Source organism: Dendropsophus ebraccatus, chromosome 10 (assembly GCF_027789765.1).
Source record: "Dendropsophus ebraccatus isolate aDenEbr1 chromosome 10, aDenEbr1.pat, whole genome shotgun sequence".
Classification (NCBI taxonomy): Eukaryota; Metazoa; Chordata; class Amphibia; order Anura; family Hylidae; genus Dendropsophus; species Dendropsophus ebraccatus.
Window position 1 is genome coordinate 32,722,107 of NC_091463.1, and position 19,743 is coordinate 32,741,849.

The window sequence follows — 19,743 nt, forward strand, 5'->3', positions numbered from 1 at the left end:
AAAGATCGATCAAATCGGTGATAGATTGCTATAATAGATCCGTCCCACTAGACACCAGGGATGCACGGAGGAAAGCCTCTAAGTGCAGCTGTCAGGTTTGCACATGTCAGCCGGGTTCAGCGCCGTTCAGAGCGGGGTCCCGGCGGGACCCCCCTCTGAACACCCCACGCGGCACCATGACGTATCAGATAAGTCATGGGTCGCAAAGGGGTTAAAAAATGAAATGCAATGTTATACAGCACCAGATACAGAAATAAAGACCAAATGTACAAGAACGTTTTTAGTTACTTTTTTTTTTTTTACATTCTTTTAATTATTATAATTCAACATTTTTGGTAGAAGTGATTTTTAGAAGGTAAATTTCCTTGTAAGGCTGTGTTCACTGGTTGCAGTTTCACTGAACTACTGCACAGTGTAAACACAGCCTAAGGCCACAGTCATGCATTCACAGGTATCGCAATGCATGGACCTGTTCAATAAGAACTGTGATCTGTGTCACTGCAGGTCTGTACTAGGATCTACATGTTTATTCTTGTGGCATGGATCACAGCCCTGTAAAATGTACAGAACGTGTAAATGCAGCCATTTAAATGAATGGGTCTGTAGTGCTGCCTGTGATTGCAGCCTAGGAGTAGCAGAAAATACATACCGCTGACTGAGTAATCCATATGGGCTCATTAAAATAACAGTGAGGAGTTACATTGATGAAACACCTCAAACCATTGCTTTGGATGAATATGTTTTGTTGCCTATTGCAGCTTTTATTTTACCAGAACTTAATTAGTTGCTATGGGCAACAAAGGACATTCCTACTATAAGACTGCTTTGAATATTTTTAAAATGAAATGACCCCTTTTAGAGTGTCTGGACATCTGAAGTCTTGTGGAAAGCAACCTACTAGAGAGGAGCACGGTTCGAGTCGCACTCCTCTCTACTAACTACTTTCATGTCCTCAAGATGAAGTGTTTGTTCCTAGAATAATGGAGCAGCTCACTACCAAAGGAAACATTTCACACCTTTAAAGATTTCTTGTGACAAATGTTTATTTCAAGCCATTTACAGGGAGAGCTTAAAACTGGATAACTTGTCCCTGAAAAGAAAGAAAACATGAATTTAGCCAATTAATGGAACAGACAACACTTAAATAGTAAAGATCAGAAAATAAAATTTTAAGTAAATCAAAATTAAGACCTTTAATAATATCTGGAAATTACGTTATGGTAAACTGTTAACTGATCCATGACCCATTTGCCAACTTTTATTTCTTTGGGCAATAGAAACAAAGTCACTAAAGATCTCTTCACAATACACCTTTTTCCAATCTACCAGGAAGGTGCACAGCTATATTAGTAACCTATGTGAGCAGTACTAGGGAATCCCTTCCTTATAGTTATGACATTGCTATAGGGTCCCTTCCCACTTATGCGCTACAGACTGGTCCTGAAGGCTCAAACTATGTAAACTATGTAAAGTCTTTTTGTTTCCACCGATTAACAAACTATTGCAAGCGCTATTGGGAAATTCTTCATCATAATACACAGAGCTTATCATTAGTTACTGTTGCAGTTCGATTGTAATTACAATTGCTTGTATACAAGCAATCTTAATTACAAAAGAACAATGACTACATACTGAAAGATTAGCAAACTATTAACAATTTTATAGTGGGCACAAAAGATGCGATAAATTAAAAACAAATTTTCAGTAGTCGCTTGATGGTTGCCTCCATACACTGAAAGATTATCATTTAAGTTTCAACAATAATGATTTTTCGCACGACAATCTTTCAGTGTATTAGGGCCCTTACACATCCAGGAACCTAAACCTTCAAGTGTATTAAAACATGCAACCATTGTATAGTAAAAGAACATCAGGTTTCTGCTTTGATCCCCTTATACACGTGAAGAGTCGGTAAAAGGAAAATTATACACACAACCCACCTTCCTCTTCTTGTCTCCACCAAGCTCAAAGTGCTTACATCTCTTTATGGCCAACATCCTCTTGGAGCGACAGTTTGAGTCGACACACTCCAGTCTCAGCACAATCTTCTTGGTGGTCTTAGCCTAAACAAGCAAGAGAAAAGTTTAGATTAAATTGTTCTCAATTGAACACCACAGCTACCCTCAATACTAAGCACAGTAGCTCAGCACCACCACCTTGAGCTTTGATATTATTTATGATGAACAAGGGGACACGTAAAGCTTGGAAGTCTCCTGGCTCTTGATCAGTTGCAAAGATAAAGTGTACTATGGCTGTTCATTACAGCATCATATCCCAGTTGACACAGGGCAAAGAGGGAGGGAAAATAAGAACTTACTCATGCACCACCACTGTCCTTTCTAATTCCTGCACCTCTGCAATTGCTTGTTAAAGTGTACTTAAAGGGAACCTGTCACCCCCCGTGCCGGGGTGACAGGCTCCCGATCCCCCGTTAGAGCCCCTATACTCACCTAATCCCACCGGGTCCCGCTCATAGAGAATGACGGAGCGCTGGACTCTCCTGTCATTCTCTATGGGTGTTGGACTCCTCTCTCAGCGCGCGCGCCGGGCTGCAGCGGCTGAGATTTCAGTCACCCGACCACCTACAGAAGCGGGACCCGGCGGGATTAGGTGAGTATAGGGAGCTCTAGCGGGGGGTCGGGAGCCTGTCACCCCGGCACAGGGGCAGACAGGTTCCCTTTAAAGTACAGATGTTACACGTAAAGATTTTTGATCCATTGAGGTCCCACTGCTATAACCCCCACCAATCGCAACAAGTGTGGTGGTGCATGTTGTAGCGTGCTTCATTTCCTTACCATTAGTCATCTTCATCCAGGTGCCCCTATATAGAGTTATAATGGAGCTGCCTTAATAGACGCTGGGAGCTAGGAAATGAAGTGCGTCACTGTGCTTGTCGTCCTAATCAGTAGGCGTCTCAGCATTGAGACCCAAACCAATCAAAACTTCTGACATGTCAAGTGGTTTGTAGTTTATTTTTTTTTTAGGCCTGAAAATTCCTTTGACGGCTGAAGTCCACAGGAATACACCAAGTAACATACAAGCAAGTCATAAGATCTATGTGACTGCCATGTTGATAGCCAGTGGATACTGTCTGGTCCTCTCATTGATTAGCTCATTGTCAGGGAATTAAAAGTTCAAAACGGCACTGAACTTTGCTTCACTTTTTTTAAACCCAAATCACTCAGTTTCTACTGGAGCCGATACACTATAAAGATCATATCAGACCTGGATGGATTTTATTAGAAGTTCTACATTTCCAACAAGCCAGCTCTAAACATTCAGACAATACTCACCTTTTTCCGGAAAATAGGCTTGGTTTGTCCACCATAACCACTCTGTTTGCGGTCATATCGCCTCTTTCCTAAGAGAGAAGAACTTAGCTGTTTAACCGGACAAAAATAAAAATGCTCCTTCATGTCACATCAACTATTACCACAAAAAAATCCCGTAAGAAACACAGAAGAAAAGACCCATTCTCTTCCCAGACAGTTTGTTGAAGTGTAACTAACTTTTAAAACAGTACATCTGATAAGAAAGTTTGAAATTTACATTCATTTTTTTTCCAGCACTTCAGTGTACAGGCCCCTACACCTGTACACAGCCTGGCAGTATACGGGCCCCCCACCCTTGCACACAGCCTGGCAGTATATATGGGCCCCCCACCCTTGCACACAGCCTGGCAGTATATATGGGCCCCCCCACCCTTGCACACAGCCTGGCAGTATATGGGCCCCCACCCTTGCACACAGCCTGGCAGTATATATGGCCCCCCCACCCTTGCACACAGCCTGGCAGTATATATGACCCCCCCACCCTTGCACACAGCCTGGCAGTATATATGGGCCCCCACCCCTGCACACAGCCTGGCAGTATATATGGCCCCCCCACCCTTGCACACAGCCTGGCAGTATATATGGGCCCCCACCCCTGCACACAGCCTGGCAGTATATATGGCCCCCCCCCCCCCACCCTTGCACACAGCCTGGCAGTATATATGGGCCCCCACCCTTGCACACAGCCTGGCAGTATATATGGCCCCCCCCCCCACACCCTTGCACACAGCCTGGCAGTATATATGGGCCCCCCCCCACCCTTGCACACAGCCTGGCAGTATATATGGGCCCCCCCACCCTTGCAGTATATATGGGACCCCCCACCCTTGCACACAGCCTGGCAGTATATATGGGCCCCCCACCCCTGCACACAGCCTGGCAGTATATATGGGCCCCCCCACCCTTGCACACAGCCTGGCAGTATATATGGCCCCCCCCACCCTTGCACACAGCCTGGCAGTATATATGGCCCCCCCCACCCTTGCACACAGCCTGGCAGTATATATGCCCCCCCCCCCCACCCTTGCACACAGCCTGGCAGTATATATGGCCCCCCCCCCCACCCTTGCACACAGCCTGGCAGTATATATGCCCCCCCCCACCCTTGCACACAGCCTGGCAGTATATATGCCCCCCCCCACCCTTGCACACAGCCTGGCAGTATATATGGGCCCCCCCCCACCCTTGCACACAGCCTGGCAGTATATATGCCCCCCCCCCCACCCTTGCACACAGCCTGGCAGTATATATGGGCCCCCCCACCCCTGCACACAGCCTGGCAGTATATATGGGGCCCCCACCCCTGCACACAGCCTGGCAGTATATATGGGCCCCCCACCCTTGCACACAGCCTGGCAGTATATATGGGGCCCCCACCCCTGCACACAGCCTGGCAGTATATACAGGCCCCCAACCCCTGCACACACCCTGGCAGTATATACGGGCCCCCCGCACCCCTGCACACAGCCTGGCAGCCTTACCTTGGGCATAGAGGGAGTCCTTCCCCTTCTTGTACTGCGTCACTTTGTGCGGCTGATGTTTCCCACACTTCTTGCAGTAGGTCCTGCGGGTTTTCGGGACGTTCACCTGAGGAGAAGCAGCAGCAATGAGATAATGTGCACAAGCCCTCCGCCTAGGGCCGCCACACTCTGCAGCAGGGCCCCCAAACAGTAACCCTGCAACCCATTAGCTGCAAAACTACAACTCGCAGCATGCCTGGCACTGTAGCCCGCAGCCATAAACTGGGGGACACCTCACTACAGGGAATGAGCCTCTACCGGGCCCCGTTACCTAACAGCGGCATCACCGATAAATAACAGCGACAGTCCGCAATACACCCGTAGCTGTGATCAACTGTCTGCGGCGGAACTAAACCTAGATGTTACCGGCAAGAACCAGCGTCAGAGAGGCGGGATGCCGACAGATTGGAAATACAGCGCGCCCAATCGTAAACACTCACCATCTTGGCTGACGGCGAAAAGAGGAAAGAACAGGAAGCGGAAGTTCTATCATACGCGTCCAGCCACCATAGAGAGCACTGCAGGGTAGAGAGTACAGCGTCTGCTGCACACTCACGGAAGGGTGGCTCACTAGTCTTGGAGGACTGTAGAGCAGAGTGTAGGCGGAGTTCCGAGGCTGCTGGTTCACAAGCTATTGCAAAACTACACTTCCCATCATGCCACAGGCTGAGGGACGCTGCTATGTTACCTTATGAAATCATCAGCATTGTGAGGGCTAGTATAGCCTAATGCACAGAATTAGTAATTACCATAGCAACCAGCAAGATTACAGCTTCATTCTCCAGAAGCTCGTGCATGAAACAGAAGGCACACCCTTCACACTAGTTCTAGTACATGTCCTCACTGTATAACACACATACAGTGCATTTTAGAGGCCATTTTGGCTGTACAGTGGGGAGATATCTCAAACATGGTGTAAAGTGAAACTGGCTCAGTTGCCCCTAGCAACCAATCAGATTCCACCTTTCATTTTCCAAAGAGTCTGTGAGGAATGAAAGGTGGAATCTGATTGGTTGCTAGGGGCAACTGAGCCAGTTTCACCTTACATAAGTGTGATAAATCTCCCCCAGTATGTTTGCCTGGGTCCCTGTGCTTGCCCCTGGACCCCAATAAGATTGCCCTGATGCCATCACCATATACCATACCTCCCAACCGTCCCGGATTTCGCGGGACAGTCCCGTTTTTGCGGTTCTGTCCCGCAGTCCCGGAACGGCCCCCAGTGTCCCGCAATATATGTGGCCCCAGCGAAAAAAACAATAAACCAGTAACTCACCTGTCCTCCGGTCCCAGCAGCTCCTCTCCCGGCAGAGAGCACACTACCGTCATCCTCCGGGGCGGGCAGCGGAGTACAGAGTCACTGACAGTACCGGAAGTAATTCATATAGAGGCTGCAGGTCACTTCCGGCACAGTCAGTGACTCTGTACCCCGCTGCCCGCCCCGGAGGATGACGGGAGTGCGCGCTCTGCCGGGAGAGGAGCTGCTGGGGCCGGCGGACAGGTGAGTTACTGGTTTATTGTTTTTTCCGCTGGGGCCACACTAATGGGGGGTATTGGCTACTATGTGGGGCACTATATGGGGGATTGGCTACTCTGTGGGGCGCTATATGGGGGATTGGCTACTATGTGGGGCACTATATGGGGGATTGGCTACTATGTGGGGCACTATATGGGGCATTGGCTACTATGTGGGGCACTATATGGGGGATTGGCTATGTGGGGCACTATATGGGGGATTGGCTACTATGTGGGGCACTATATGGGGGATTGGCTACTATGGGGCATATATGGGGGATGGGCTACTATGTGGGGCATATATGGGGGATTGGCTACTATGTGGGCATATATGGGGGATTGGCTACTATGTGGGGCACTATATGGGGGCATTGGCTACTATGTGGGGCACTATATGGGGGATTGGCTACTATGTGGGGCACTATATGGGGATTGGCTACTATGTGGGGGGCACTATATGGGGGGATTGGCTACTATGTGGGCACTATATGGGGGGATTGGCTACTATGTGGGGCACTATATGGGGTTTGGCTACTATGTGGGGCACTATATGGGGGCATTGGCTACTATGTGGGGCACTATATGGGGGATTGGCTACTATGTGGGGCACTATATGGGGATTGGCTACTATGTGGGGGGCACTATATGGGGGGATTGGCTACTATGTGGGGCTCTATATGGGGGATTGGATAATATGTGGGGCACTATATGGGGCATTAGCTACTATGTGGGGCACTATGTGGGGATTGGCTACTATGTGGGGCACTATATGGGGATTGGCTACTATGTGGGGCACTATGTGGGGATTGGCTACTATGTGGGAACTATATGGGGGGATTGGCTACTATGTGGGGAACTATATGGGGGCATTGGCTACTATGTGGGGCACTATATGGGGATTGGCTACTATGTGGGGCACTATGTGGGGATTGGCTACTATGTGGGCACTATATGTGGGGATTGGCTACTATATGGGGAACTATATGGGGGGATTGGCTACTATGTGGGGCACTATATGGGGGCATTGGCTACTATGTGGGGCACTATATGGGGGCATAGGCTACTATGTGGGGCTCTATATGGGGGCATTGGCTACTATGTGGGGCACTATATGGGGGCATTGGATACTATGTGGGGCACTATATGGGGGATTGGATTCTATGTGGGGGATTGGACACTATGTGGGGGATTGGACACTATGTGGGGCACTATGTGCGGGATTGGATACTATGTCGGGCATATATGGGGGCATTGGATACTATGTGGGGCATATATGGGGGCATTGGATACTATGTGGGGCACTATAATGGGGGATTGGATACTATATAGGGCATTTTTGGGGGGATTGGATACTATATAAGGCACTATTCAGTCAGCAGCATGTGGTGACTGTAGGGGAGTGGCTATGGAGGGTTGCTATGGGGGCGTGGCTATGGAGGGTTGCTATGGGGGCGTGGCTATGGAGGGTCGCTATGGGGGCGTGGCTATGGGGACCGCGGCGCACATGTCCCTCTTTGCTCTTTGCAAAAGTTGGTAGGTATGCCATATACAGTACTACCATATACTGTGCTCTACTGTGTAACAGAGATGTTTCAAAACTTTTGATGGGTTCACACCCTGACTCATCACTAAAATAAGCTAGAAGTGCATACTAAGCACCTTCCTTTCCCGCTCTACCACATGACCGAGACAGAAGACTAAACTAAGGGCCCTATTACTTGGCAAAAAATCGTTATATCGTTTGAATTTAAAGAAGAATCATTTTGTGTGCATGCAGTCAATGATCCTGTCGAGGTGCCTTCCCAAAGAAGGCCTGCTGTTGTTGGCTGTCTCCTAATTAAGTTGGAGAATGGGTCCGGATCCCCTCTCCCACACCATGCACTTAGAATGAAGACACAGACAACGTATCTTGCAAACAAGTCTGGTGCAAATGGGCCAAGTTTTATTATGGTGATCACATTTTATAGACAGATAAAATATAGGGTGGTAACAAATGCTAATAAGGCATAGATGAGGCGGTTCTAGTGATTTAGATATTCAGTCATGCGCAATAGCATCTATATTAGTATCCATTATTATTATTCAAAAAGGTTAGAACAATACATTCTCTGCAATGATACTTTCACATTATTCCCACTGTAACAGACAGGCAGCTTTCCTCTGAGAATGTCCTTGAACACTGATAAACATGTCTCTGAGGGAAATAGTTCTTGAGACAAAACATTCTTTCTAGTGTCATATCAGAAGTTTTCCAAGGTAAGCAATGTTCCAACTATCTCTGAGAACCCACCTTTGTTTATACAGAAAAAAACCAATGGATATGAATGTAAAATGCAAAGTCATACACTATATACGTCATCAACTTCAAAAAACTAATAACTATGGATATATTTTGACAGATAAATTGTTTACATAAGGATGTTGATACATACATAAGGATGCTAAAAAACATTTGTTATCTGCTTATGAGAATTATAGAATAACATTTATTATCTGCTGGGAACAGGTTTATTATCTGCTGGGAACAGGTTCAGTCACATAGGAGAGTTCCATAATCTCGAGACCAGCTGTATATCCTTGAACAAGTTCAGTGAAAGTTCCATGAGAAAAAGTCTTATTGTTTCTTTCAAACTTTGGATGAAAAAGGATTTATTTTTCTTTCAAACTTTGGATGGATTAACTCATTCCTCTCAGTGTCCCCCCTTTTTGGCGATGATGAAGAAATCTGGGTCCTGGACAGGATTAAATCCCAGTATGCACCCTAAACACTCTCTGACCGGCGAGGGTTGTCAGGGTGCGGATGCTTCTGGGTCCAACACCATCACCTAGAGCCACATGGGCATATCCTCCTCCAAGAAATTTCCTCATCATAACGCCAATCTAGAAGGAAAAGAAACAAACATCATTACTTATAGAGTATAAGATTTAGTCTTTGTAACTTTCTGACAACAACAGCATAATCCTTTGATTATACAATAGACCAATAAAAGAAACAACATGATCTGAAAAACTGTTTGTAGTATTCCCATGAACCATCCTCCCATACCATTGAACCAATTTGTAGGATTTAAGCTAGCTAATGCCCCTGACCACCATTTATCCTGGTCTGACAGAATCATCTCATCATGTTTTTTCCTTAGTTGTGCAATTTTATCCAGTCCTGCTGTGATTTGCACTATTCCCTGATCATTTACATAATGACAACATGTAGGGCCAACTACCTGACACATCCCCCCTTGAGCAGCAGTCAGAAAATCAAGCACCACAGTGTGCTGGTTAGTAACTACCATAAGTTGCCTCTGTACTGCTACTGAGGTATTGAGTATATCCAGTATGTCAAATATCTGATCATCTAAATAGTCTGTGGCTCCAACTAATTTGTCCCAAGTTTGCATCAAAACAAATAAAAGCTTATTATCAATACCCAAAATAACATATATATATGACAAATACCTCTCCGGATTTTATCAAAATAACCAAACCTTATTGTCTTATCACTGTATATAACAGACGTGACTCTATAACAAGGACTTTAAAAAGTTTCTGAAAAAGGAAAGTTTAGATGTGAGCAAATCTTATCTCATGGCAAAATTAAAATAAAAAGTTGATTGACACATAAATTAAAAACAGCACAACAGGTAAATGCAATAAAATCTCCACAATGTGACCTACTATGTAACCACTAGATTCACTTATAATAACCAGATAGTGAATTCACACTCTTCAGTATGGGATTCTCAAAATTTCCACTTCTTTTTAGTCTTTTTACTTTATTTTGTACCTAGAAAACGTCTTTATGATTAGATCACACAGGACTAATGACTGGTCGCATGGTCACATCTCTTCCTGTACATAATCATATAGTATAATACATACACCAATAATATGAAGTAACTCGGCGCTTATTACCGATATAATATTTGGATCCTACCGAATTGTCTCTTGTTTCACTGAGATCATTACATATTACACATAAAATAACCACCATAGAAATAAAAGCAAAGTGTAAATGATACATCACCTAAGGTTTCAAAGCCTTTTTATGAGAATAATATATCATATGATCCTTTTTGTAATAGTAGCATTGGTATGGATCCTTTATCCTTAAACCCATCTTTTGACTGACAGGCCTCTTTACAGACACTTGGACTCTTGGCCTCAGTTATATCGCTTCTTTTAAGGCCACTAGTATCACCTCAGACATTGGCTTTGTCGTCTCCCATAGCTTTGGCTGACCTGTAAAGAAGACACCAATACAGACAAGGACATACCTATATAGGCCACCTGTGGCAGGTGGATGACGTCCACTTACATTCCCTGAAACAGGCAGGAAGATGACAGACTATGCAGACAGGCACTTTACCGTGTTACTTACAGTAGGTTATGGCAGGTGTAGACAATACAGCCGTACACAACCCTCTCTGCTATATTTGTTGTCCCCTGGGCCGCCCAATGTGAGGATACTACATCACATTACACATGGCTTCCTTCTGCTGGTTTTGTCAGACAACTTACAGTGGGATACAAGGCAGGCGGCAAACACAGTTACTTACTTACTGTCTGACTGCCATCTTTACCCTGTACCTCTTCTCTCCATCCGCTGGTCTCACAGCTTGTTGCTGATTGTTTCTGGAAAAGACTTAAAAACAAACAGATCCACATCTCCCCCTCCACCTGTACACTATGTACGGTTACCTCAGGAAGAGACCGGAAGCATCTCCCCGTTCCCTTGTACGCTTTGTACGCTGTTACCTTGGGAAGAGCACAGAAACCACAGCATCACCAGCTTCATCCATCACCCTTTTTGGCATCAGGGTTTGTCTGCGTGAACGTTGCGTCAGCCGCTCTATGGCAGCTTTTTTTCAAGTGCTTTTGGTAAGCCCAGGGACCAAACAAATCTCTAATTTGCCAATTAACCCATAATGGTGGGCTTCATATAGACATCTGCACAGTTACCTTCAACCATCCTACATGTCTTAGTGATTGTCCTCACCTCCAGCTTATGGCAGGAGCGGTTTCTGCAGTGGAACGTCACTCTGCATGGCGGTAACATATATCCTTGCGTCTTGTGTCATCCATCTTGAAAAGTCTGAGATAATCTACAATGAAAACTTTTAAACCTTCATTAATATTTGGGCTTTCAATTACATTTTCATCTTTCACAATTTAAAATATCAAAATTGGCTACTCCATCAAAATGGGCTGCTATATATATTGGGGGGCATAAGGAGTGCAGACTGGAGCCATGGATATGGGTTTGGCTTTACTAGGGATAAAACAATACATATATATTCATGAGCTAGTCTGCCATAACCCTAAAAATAAAGACATTAAAAAAACAATTAAACATTGTACACTTGTCCCATATTAACCTTCTTTTGATTAAAAAAAGTAAATAAATCAGCTGAGAGGAATATTCCTTCAATCCGCTGCTCTTATCAGTAAACAGAACGCTCTGTACCTCACTTCTAACCTTGAGCAGTGAAATCATTAGATACAAGAGTTAAAACTTCTTGGAAGTTTTTTTTTTTTTTTTTTTCTTTTTTAACATCCTTGAAGTTACAGAAGATATCAGCGCTGTGCTCTTATACACCAGACTGTAACCTTGGACAGTGGCACACATACTTATTAGGATAGATGTGTACACATATATATATATATATATAAAAACACTTGTTAAATAAAGTTACATAGAAATATATATTACAGTAGTAAGTTACTACTCCTTAGAAATATCATACGTTGGGGACACACACTTAAAGAAAATCTGCTTACAATATACCTTTGTCTAACTTTCTTCTCCATCAGGTAATAATATTCATTAATAAATGTGCAAAACAGTTGTTAGACTCTATCGGAGAATCCTGTGCCCGCCCCCTCAGTGACACTAAGCAGTATGGGCGGAGGACAGAAATGCCAGGAGTTAAAATGGCCACCGGACTAGATAACCGGATATAGGGGTGTTGGCTTAGGGCATGGTTTTGAGACGTCACAATTATAATACAGACGTGGATGATATGTGGGAGTGGTTGGCTTTCAGTCGCCATCTTTGAGGGCTGATTACAAAAAAGTGGCGTAGCTAAATAAACAAATGTTCCACGGTCGGGACAACAGAAAATGATCAACATTTTGTAACACGTAACATACTTCCAAAGCGGAACACCAGCTTAGTAAGACTGGCTGAAATACGACAGTATATAATGTAGGAGCGTACATTACATTACACTAACAGCTCTGATTCTTTTTTTTTTCCTAATGCTGCTTGCATGTGATCTGCAGCCCTCAGAGCTGGTTGATGGCCTTGTACAAAACATAACAAATAACACACATTATGTACTTTGTATGCTGCTTCACTACGCAGCATTAATTAACCTATTCAGCTCTCTCAGTACTGTATCTAGCAATGAGCTGGACTGTTCTCCTTGTCTGAGTACGTGGCTTTGTACTCAGACACTTATATGGCAATGTACACTATTTGAGGTTAGGCTGCCACCTCCACAAAGGCATTGGTCTTACTATCAGGTAAGGGGCACTTTAAATCAAAGTAACTACTTCAACAGCCGACCAAAGGGAAGATTCCTGCAGAACAAAGGGTCTATACGCCACCATTGGAGGTAGGTTGGCTTTTCGCAGGATCTGGAGTTTGTATACAGATATAAACTGGGTACAATGGTGTAACATAATGATGTGGCTTGGGTCTGCCACACACACTACAATATTCTGTCTTATCTAGATATTGCTGGTCACCGGCACATGACATGTCCACCCATTATCAATTATTAATCCTCCCCTTGTTTCTTGGACTTTAGTCCAAGTATTGGGGTTAAAAACAGCATCGTGTTGGATGTTAAAATATTTCAACATTGCTTTTGCCCTTTTTGCTTGTTCTTTGCCATATCGGCAGGTCACTATGTGGGTTGCAGAAACCCCTTTTGATTCTGTGTGTCCCATTTTATATTACTTCGTGATCGTATAACAGGAGGCACCCAGAATGATCAACTGATGATTTTCTTTCTTGTGTCCTGTACGTATAACAGGAGGCACCCAGAATGATCAACTGATGATTTTCTTTCTTGTGTCCTGTACACTTATGACCACGGATCACTACCAAAAGCTGGGACTTAGAATATTCCACGGTTCAGGGCTTCCTTCTCTTATGTTGAAATACACTCTTGCTGCTATGTAGATTGCAAAACAAGTTACCCCAAGTATACAGAGGACAGTAATAGGCATATCACAGATCTTTCCCTTGGAAACAACCAGACCACTGTCCAGCGTCCTTGTATAGTTAGGCTACTAGGCTCATTCCAAAGTGGTTTTAGCACTGGCACTGTTCCCACCGCACAACGCTCCGTGTCTATGAGGACCTGTGTGACAACCACGGCCGGGCCCTGAGTAACAGTTTTAGCCTGAATGAGCAATTCTTCGCCTACTATATACTATCCCTCACAGGTTAGGACAAACAGACATAAAACAGCCAACAAGAGGAGAACAAAGTTCAAATTAACACGCCTATCGTGAGTTCACTTTGATAACTTACTCTGCAGAGGTAGGTAAGAAAGATGTGAAGGAGGAGAGCACAGAAAAGAGCAAACAAATTTTTACTCTTACCTGGCCAGGTTTTGTGGTCTCCTTGTTCACCTCTCTCTCCCCTGGTACAGCAGTGCAGGTCATCCGATCTCCCGATGTAATGGGCGTGTCCCTGTTCAAAGGGCGCCAATAATGTCGAGGTGCCTTCCCAAAGAAGGCCTGCTGTTGTTGGCTGTCTCCTAATTAAGTTGGAGAATGGGTCCGGATCCCCTCTCCCACACCATGCACTTAGAATGAAGACACAGACAACGTATCTTGCAAACAAGTCTGGTGCAAATGGGCCAAGTTTTATTATGGTGATCACATTTTATAGACAGATAAAATATAGGGTGGTAACAAATGCTAATAAGGCATAGATGAGGCGGTTCTAGTGATTTAGATATTCAGTCATGCGCAATAGCATCTATATTAGTATCCATTATTATTATTCAAAAAGGTTAGAACAATACATTCTCTGCAATGATACTTTCACATTATTCCCACTGTAACAGACAGGCAACTTTCCTCTGAGAATGTCCTTGAACACTGATAAACATGTCTCTGAGGGAAATAGTTCTTGAGACAAAACATTCTTTCTAGTGTCATATCAGAAGTTTTCCAAGGTAAGCAATGTTCCAACTATCTCTGAGAACCCACCTTTGTTTATACAGAAAAAAACCAATGGATATGAATGTAAAATGCAAAGTCATACACTATATACGTCATCAACTTCAAAAAACTAATAACTATGGATATATTTTGACAGATAAATTGTTTACATAAGGATGTTGATACATACATAAGGATGCTAAAAAACATTTGTTATCTGCTTATGAGAATTATAGAATAACATTTATTATCTGCTGGGAACAGGTTTATTATCTGCTGGGAACAGGTTCAGTCACATAGGAGAGTTCCATAATCTCGAGACCAGCTGTATATCCTTGAACAAGTTCAGTGAAAGTTCCATGAGAAAAAGTCTTATTGTTTCTTTCAAACTTTGGATGAAAAAGGATTTATTTTTCTTTCAAACTTTGGATGGATTAACTCATTCCTCTCAATCCTATATCGTTGATCACATCTTTTGAGCTGAACCTAAAATTATTAACAGTTCACTGTAATTCCACGATCATTTGCTGGGATCAGACGGACTAATGACTGTCATTCTGTATACTATGGTGAGCGATATCAGGTAGCTCTCGTTTGTGATCGTTAATCGTTTAAAATTGGTTTCTTGATTAACACTAAAGGATTGTCTGCCAAAGATTGGAAGCCAAAGTCAGAAACGAGACTATAAACAGAGATCAGGTCATAAAGGAAAGCCTGAGATTTCTCCTCTTTTCAAATCCATTCCTGGCTTTGGCTTCAAATCTTTGGCAGATAATGTCAGATAATCCTACTGTGTAAATGGACCATTGGGGACCATGTTATTTGCATGCACAAAGAGTGAAGCATTCAGCTTTGTGCTTCCCTCCTCTCTCATTCTAGCAAATGGTCAGACCACTCACATCCTGGCCAATCAAAGCTTTTGGCTTATCTCTACGACATGCCAAAGGTTTTATAAAGCGACAGGTACGTGGTACCCATTAAACTAAAATGATAGTTTAAACAAGATTTGAACCACTAGTAAGTATATCCTCCAGCGCGCTGCAGGGGGACGAGTAAAAATAAAATTGTGAAATGCTTCTTTAAGTAATGTAGGGAAGATGTACTTGGTAACACTCATTGTCTCTTAAAAATAAGGGCATTGAAAACAGGACCACCACTTCCTGCAGGACATACAGCAGCTGATAAGAACTGAAAGACAAGGAAAACTGCCAGCAGGTTCTTCAATACAACCCAGCTGTTATCTCCCTGTAGCCAATTACCTCCCCTTTCCAGTACCGCTTTTGGTACACTTGTATGTCCCACCAGTTTTGCGACATACCGCCTGAAAGACATGTGTTATGCATTCCTCTGCCCCCCAGTGCACCGTTCCACACACTCGCCTCCTACGTTCATGCCCACTTAATTATATTCAGGTATGTGTAAGCAGGTTGGTCTCTTTACCGCTCAAGTGCAGGAACAGCAGCCCGTCTCTGTCTCTGGAGTACTGCCGGCATGAGGTGGGCAGCTAGTCATCTGGGTGGCTCCCTGCCAGCCTGCTCGGTGGGGATGACCAGTGAAGGTATGTTCACGATGAGTAAATCAGGCGGAATTCTACGGCGGATTCTTTGAGCGGAGGGCGGCAGTAGCGGAGGACCCCAAGCTCTCCCTTAGAGATGCTATGGCACACTAAGGTAGGCGGGATTTCCGCCTGATTTACTAAATGTGCACATACCCTAACGGGCCTCTCTGCCTGTTGCTTATCCCCTCCGAGCACACTGACAGCCAGAAAGCAGTGAGGAGACACGGACGGGGAGCCACTCAGATGACCACCTGCCCGTCTCTGCCTGCCTCGTGTCGGCGGATTAAAACGTCACTTTCTCCGGTATAAAACTTCTTCTGCAGCCAGGGCCATTACATGTCGCACGCTGCACAGGAGCTTTATACTCTGTTCCAGGGAACCAAATTAGCCCAAGTGGGCTGATTGGTTCCCTTTAATTTGGGTTTGCTCTCTGTAAAGGGTCTTTTCCCCCTCCGCGGCCCTTCTCGGTTATTTTTATTTTGCAATCTTGTAGTTTCAGTTGATGCTCTGAAATGCCCGACTGCAGACAACAGCAAAATGTATGTAACCACTTCAGCAGCCTTGATGACCAGACTAAGGGGCCTATTCCATGGAGCGATAATCGGCCGATTATCGCTCGGTGGAATAGAGAAAACGATCAGCCGATGATCGTGTCATCGGCTGATCGTTTATTTAGGCCCAAACCTAAAATCATCGGTCACCCACCGGGCATCGCTGCCTGGAATAGCGGTGTGCGGGGGGGGCGACCGATGATTTGAGAAGCACCATACATTACCTAGCAGGGCTTCTCCTCCGCTCCGTCTTCCTCCCCGGGTCCCGCAGTGCAGCAGCAGCTTTGGTGCAGCCTGACTGAGCTGTCGGACTGATCAGCCAATCACAGGACGGGACAGGAGTTGATGCTGCGAGCGGGACTTAGGGAGGAAGACGGAGCGCAGGAGAAGCCCTGCTAGATAATGTATACTGCAAGGGCTGCAAGGACATCGGTAACGATGTCCCTGCAGCCCTGGCTAGCGATTGTCGGGCCGTGGAATAGGCCCAGTAAACGAGCGGCGATCTAGCAGATCGGCGCTTGTTTACATAGTTGATCGGGCCCTGCTCGGCCCGTCGAATAGGACCCTAAGGGTATGTGCACACTAAGGAACTCTCGAGGAATTGTAGAGGAAAGTTTTCTGCTTGAAATTCCTCGCCTATTCAGCTCTGGCAGGATAGGAGCTGAATTTGAGCAGGATAGGAGCAGAATGCAAGCCAAATTTAAGCCCCCATTGACTTCTATAGGATTCCTCTAGCAGAATCCGCCCAAAGAATTGACATGTCACTTCTTTCGGCGGATAGCGGAATACGCCGGACCATAGAATGGTGTCTATGGAGCCGGCGGAAAGGCGCGCGGACAGACAGCGGAATTTCGCTGACATTATCCGCGAGAATTCCTCAGTATGAACCCACCCTAAGAGCGGATTCCTCTTCAATTCCTCACCTATTCCTCAGTGTGAACCTACCCTCAGACTGGAGCCAAACAGGTCCTGTATCCTTGCTCTGGCTGGTGAGTGGCTCATTCACCTTTTTTTGCACGACCTGTTTATATAAAAGGCAGGTCATTGTACAAAGAGGAATAAATCACTATCACCTCTTGCATCACAGATTGTAAACTCCTGTAGGGACCTGACTGTTCTCGGAATTGTGGAATAGCTTGCTCCTGTGTATTACCAGATTTTTTTCTTGACTTTTACCTATTGATATGTAAAATCCTTCAAAATATGCAGTTTATTTAGTTGTGTTTTCTAGTCTTGATCTTTCAGTGGGTGCAGCATGCTCAAGTTAGTCTGAACCCTAAAGCCTAAGGAGTCTTGGGAATCATGGACACAGCCTCCCTAGGGCCCTCTAGGGCTGCATCCAACTTCTTCAGCCACCGGTATTCAAATGCCGAGACTTACAGGTTTGGATGTACACGAGCGCACTTAAGTTGCCCTCATCTCTAGCTGTTTCCTTTTGGTACGATCCACTTTTATTTTTTGAGCCCTTGCTCTAGCTATAAAGTGGTGGTTACCCTGTGGTTTTACATCCAACTGCTGCATTTCCACCAATAGCACAGGGAAAGTGTAAAAATCACAAAACCATGGCAAGTGAGGGTAAAACTTAATACATTTATTACTGTGATGAAACAACTGCAGGACAATTGTACCCTGTGACTATAACCTGCAGATCTGAGAGATCTTTACCTACATGTCATAACCAGACAACTGTCCATGCTGACCCCTGTCCACAGCCAAAAGCAATTACAATAGACGTATATGGAGGAATGAACGTTATCCTTTACATCATGTAGATGAAAGAGTGTGTGTGTGCATTGCTTACCTGCGAAAGTAGATGGGACCATGGACTATGGGAAAAAGGTAGGTCAGCAGAGGTAGACTGAAGTTTTTGGCCTGGCATTCTTGGTACTGTGATTAGTACTACCTACCTAAATATTGATGTAGACCAATTACACCCCTTCATGGTAATGGTAATGGTATTTGCTAATAGTAGTTGTCTCTTTCAGCAGGATAGTGAGTAAAAAATGTTTAGGAATGATATGGTGAACATGATAAAGAATTTAAAGGGGTTTTAATCTCTTCTGTCTGCTTCCGAGATGAGAGGTTGAAGCAGGACCTGTCCGCTCATCACCCCCATCACAGGCACTGTTTGGCTAAGCAGACAGGTCCTGCCTGGGCCTCTCGTCTTCAATGCTGGGAGAAAAAACGAGCATCTGGAAAATGAAATGGTCATGAGATTGGGGGACAAGGGGTAGGTAATAATAATAAATATTTTGACCTTTTTTTACTAGCCCCAGCAATATATCACTAATGTTAGTACACTGGATTCTCCCTTTAATGACAACCAATAACCTCTTTTAATTGCAAGGCGGGAATAACAATCAATGTAGTTAAAGGGGTTATCCAGCGCCACAAAAACATGGCCACTTTTGCCCCACTCTTGTCTCCAGGTCAGGTGTGTTTTTCAGTTAAGCTCCATTTACTTCAATAGAACTGAGTGTCAAGCCCCACCCAATCTGGAGACGAGAGCGGGGCAAAAGTGGCCATGTAGCCCTTTAACCTGGAAGCAGAGAATACACTCAGCCATATTCGTCAGTGACAGAGCTACTTTATTTGGAAGCCTACATTCACACGCCCGGTTAATGAATTGTGAGCAGTGACAACCTGGGGACTCATGCACAGCATGATAATAGATTGTTATTATACTGTCAACCGTCACCAGATATATAGGTATCAAATGTCTACAGCCATTACTGTATATAAAGTGCTTACATTCACCCCAATTTCCAAGTATTTAATAATAAAATTACATTATAGGGAATTGATTTAAATTTAACATAAGTGACTGCTTTATGAGTAATGTGAAATTGTACATATGTGAGCTGGGCCCAATGCAAATTCTGTAAAAGGGACCCCACGGTAGCATGTCCTCAGCCCCCTATAGCTATGCCCCTGTGTAACTATTCTGTAGTGTGGCCATACAGTCATAAACTAAGCGGCTGTGAATATAAAATAGGTTTACAAAGTCTCGAAATCATAAAATCACACGGCTTGAAAGGAACTTGCTTCTAGATGCCTGATTTCTTGTGTAGTTTCATCATATAAGATATATA

The 19,743-nt window shown here is 44.6% G+C and overlaps 1 protein-coding gene and 1 long non-coding RNA gene across 2 annotated transcripts; both read right to left on the reverse strand.

The window, feature by feature from the left end:
- Nucleotides 1-1,017: 1,017 nt before the first annotated feature.
- On the reverse strand, nt 1,018-5,380 carry RPL36A (ribosomal protein L36a). Its single transcript, XM_069943584.1, has 5 exons — nt 5,293-5,380; nt 4,814-4,919; nt 3,294-3,361; nt 1,941-2,063; nt 1,018-1,090 (listed from the first exon to the last, which is right to left on the reverse strand). The coding sequence occupies exons 1-5, from the start codon at nt 5,293-5,295 to the stop codon at nt 1,070-1,072; spliced, it is 321 nt and encodes a 106-aa protein (XP_069799685.1). The 5' UTR covers nt 5,296-5,380; the 3' UTR covers nt 1,018-1,069.
- Nucleotides 5,381-8,478: 3,098 nt separating this feature from the next.
- LOC138766674 (uncharacterized) lies at nt 8,479-14,222 on the reverse strand. The gene is made up of 3 exons (XR_011358732.1): nt 13,976-14,222; nt 11,358-11,463; nt 8,479-9,244 (listed from the first exon to the last, which is right to left on the reverse strand). It is a non-coding gene; the product is annotated as an uncharacterized lncRNA (long non-coding RNA).
- Nucleotides 14,223-19,743: the final 5,521 nt, after the last annotated feature.

What these genes read in the sequence shown, in the direction of transcription:
- RPL36A (XM_069943584.1), bottom strand. An exon ending in GGACTCCCTCTATGCCCAAG is followed by an intron (nt 3,362 to 4,813) that starts GTAAGGCTGCCA and finishes CTTCTCTCTTAG; the next exon opens with GAAAGAGGCGATATGACCGC. An exon ending in GTGGAGACAAGAAGAGGAAG is followed by an intron (nt 1,091 to 1,940) that starts GTGGGTTGTGTG and finishes CTTTCTTTTCAG; the next exon opens with GGACAAGTTATCCAGTTTTA.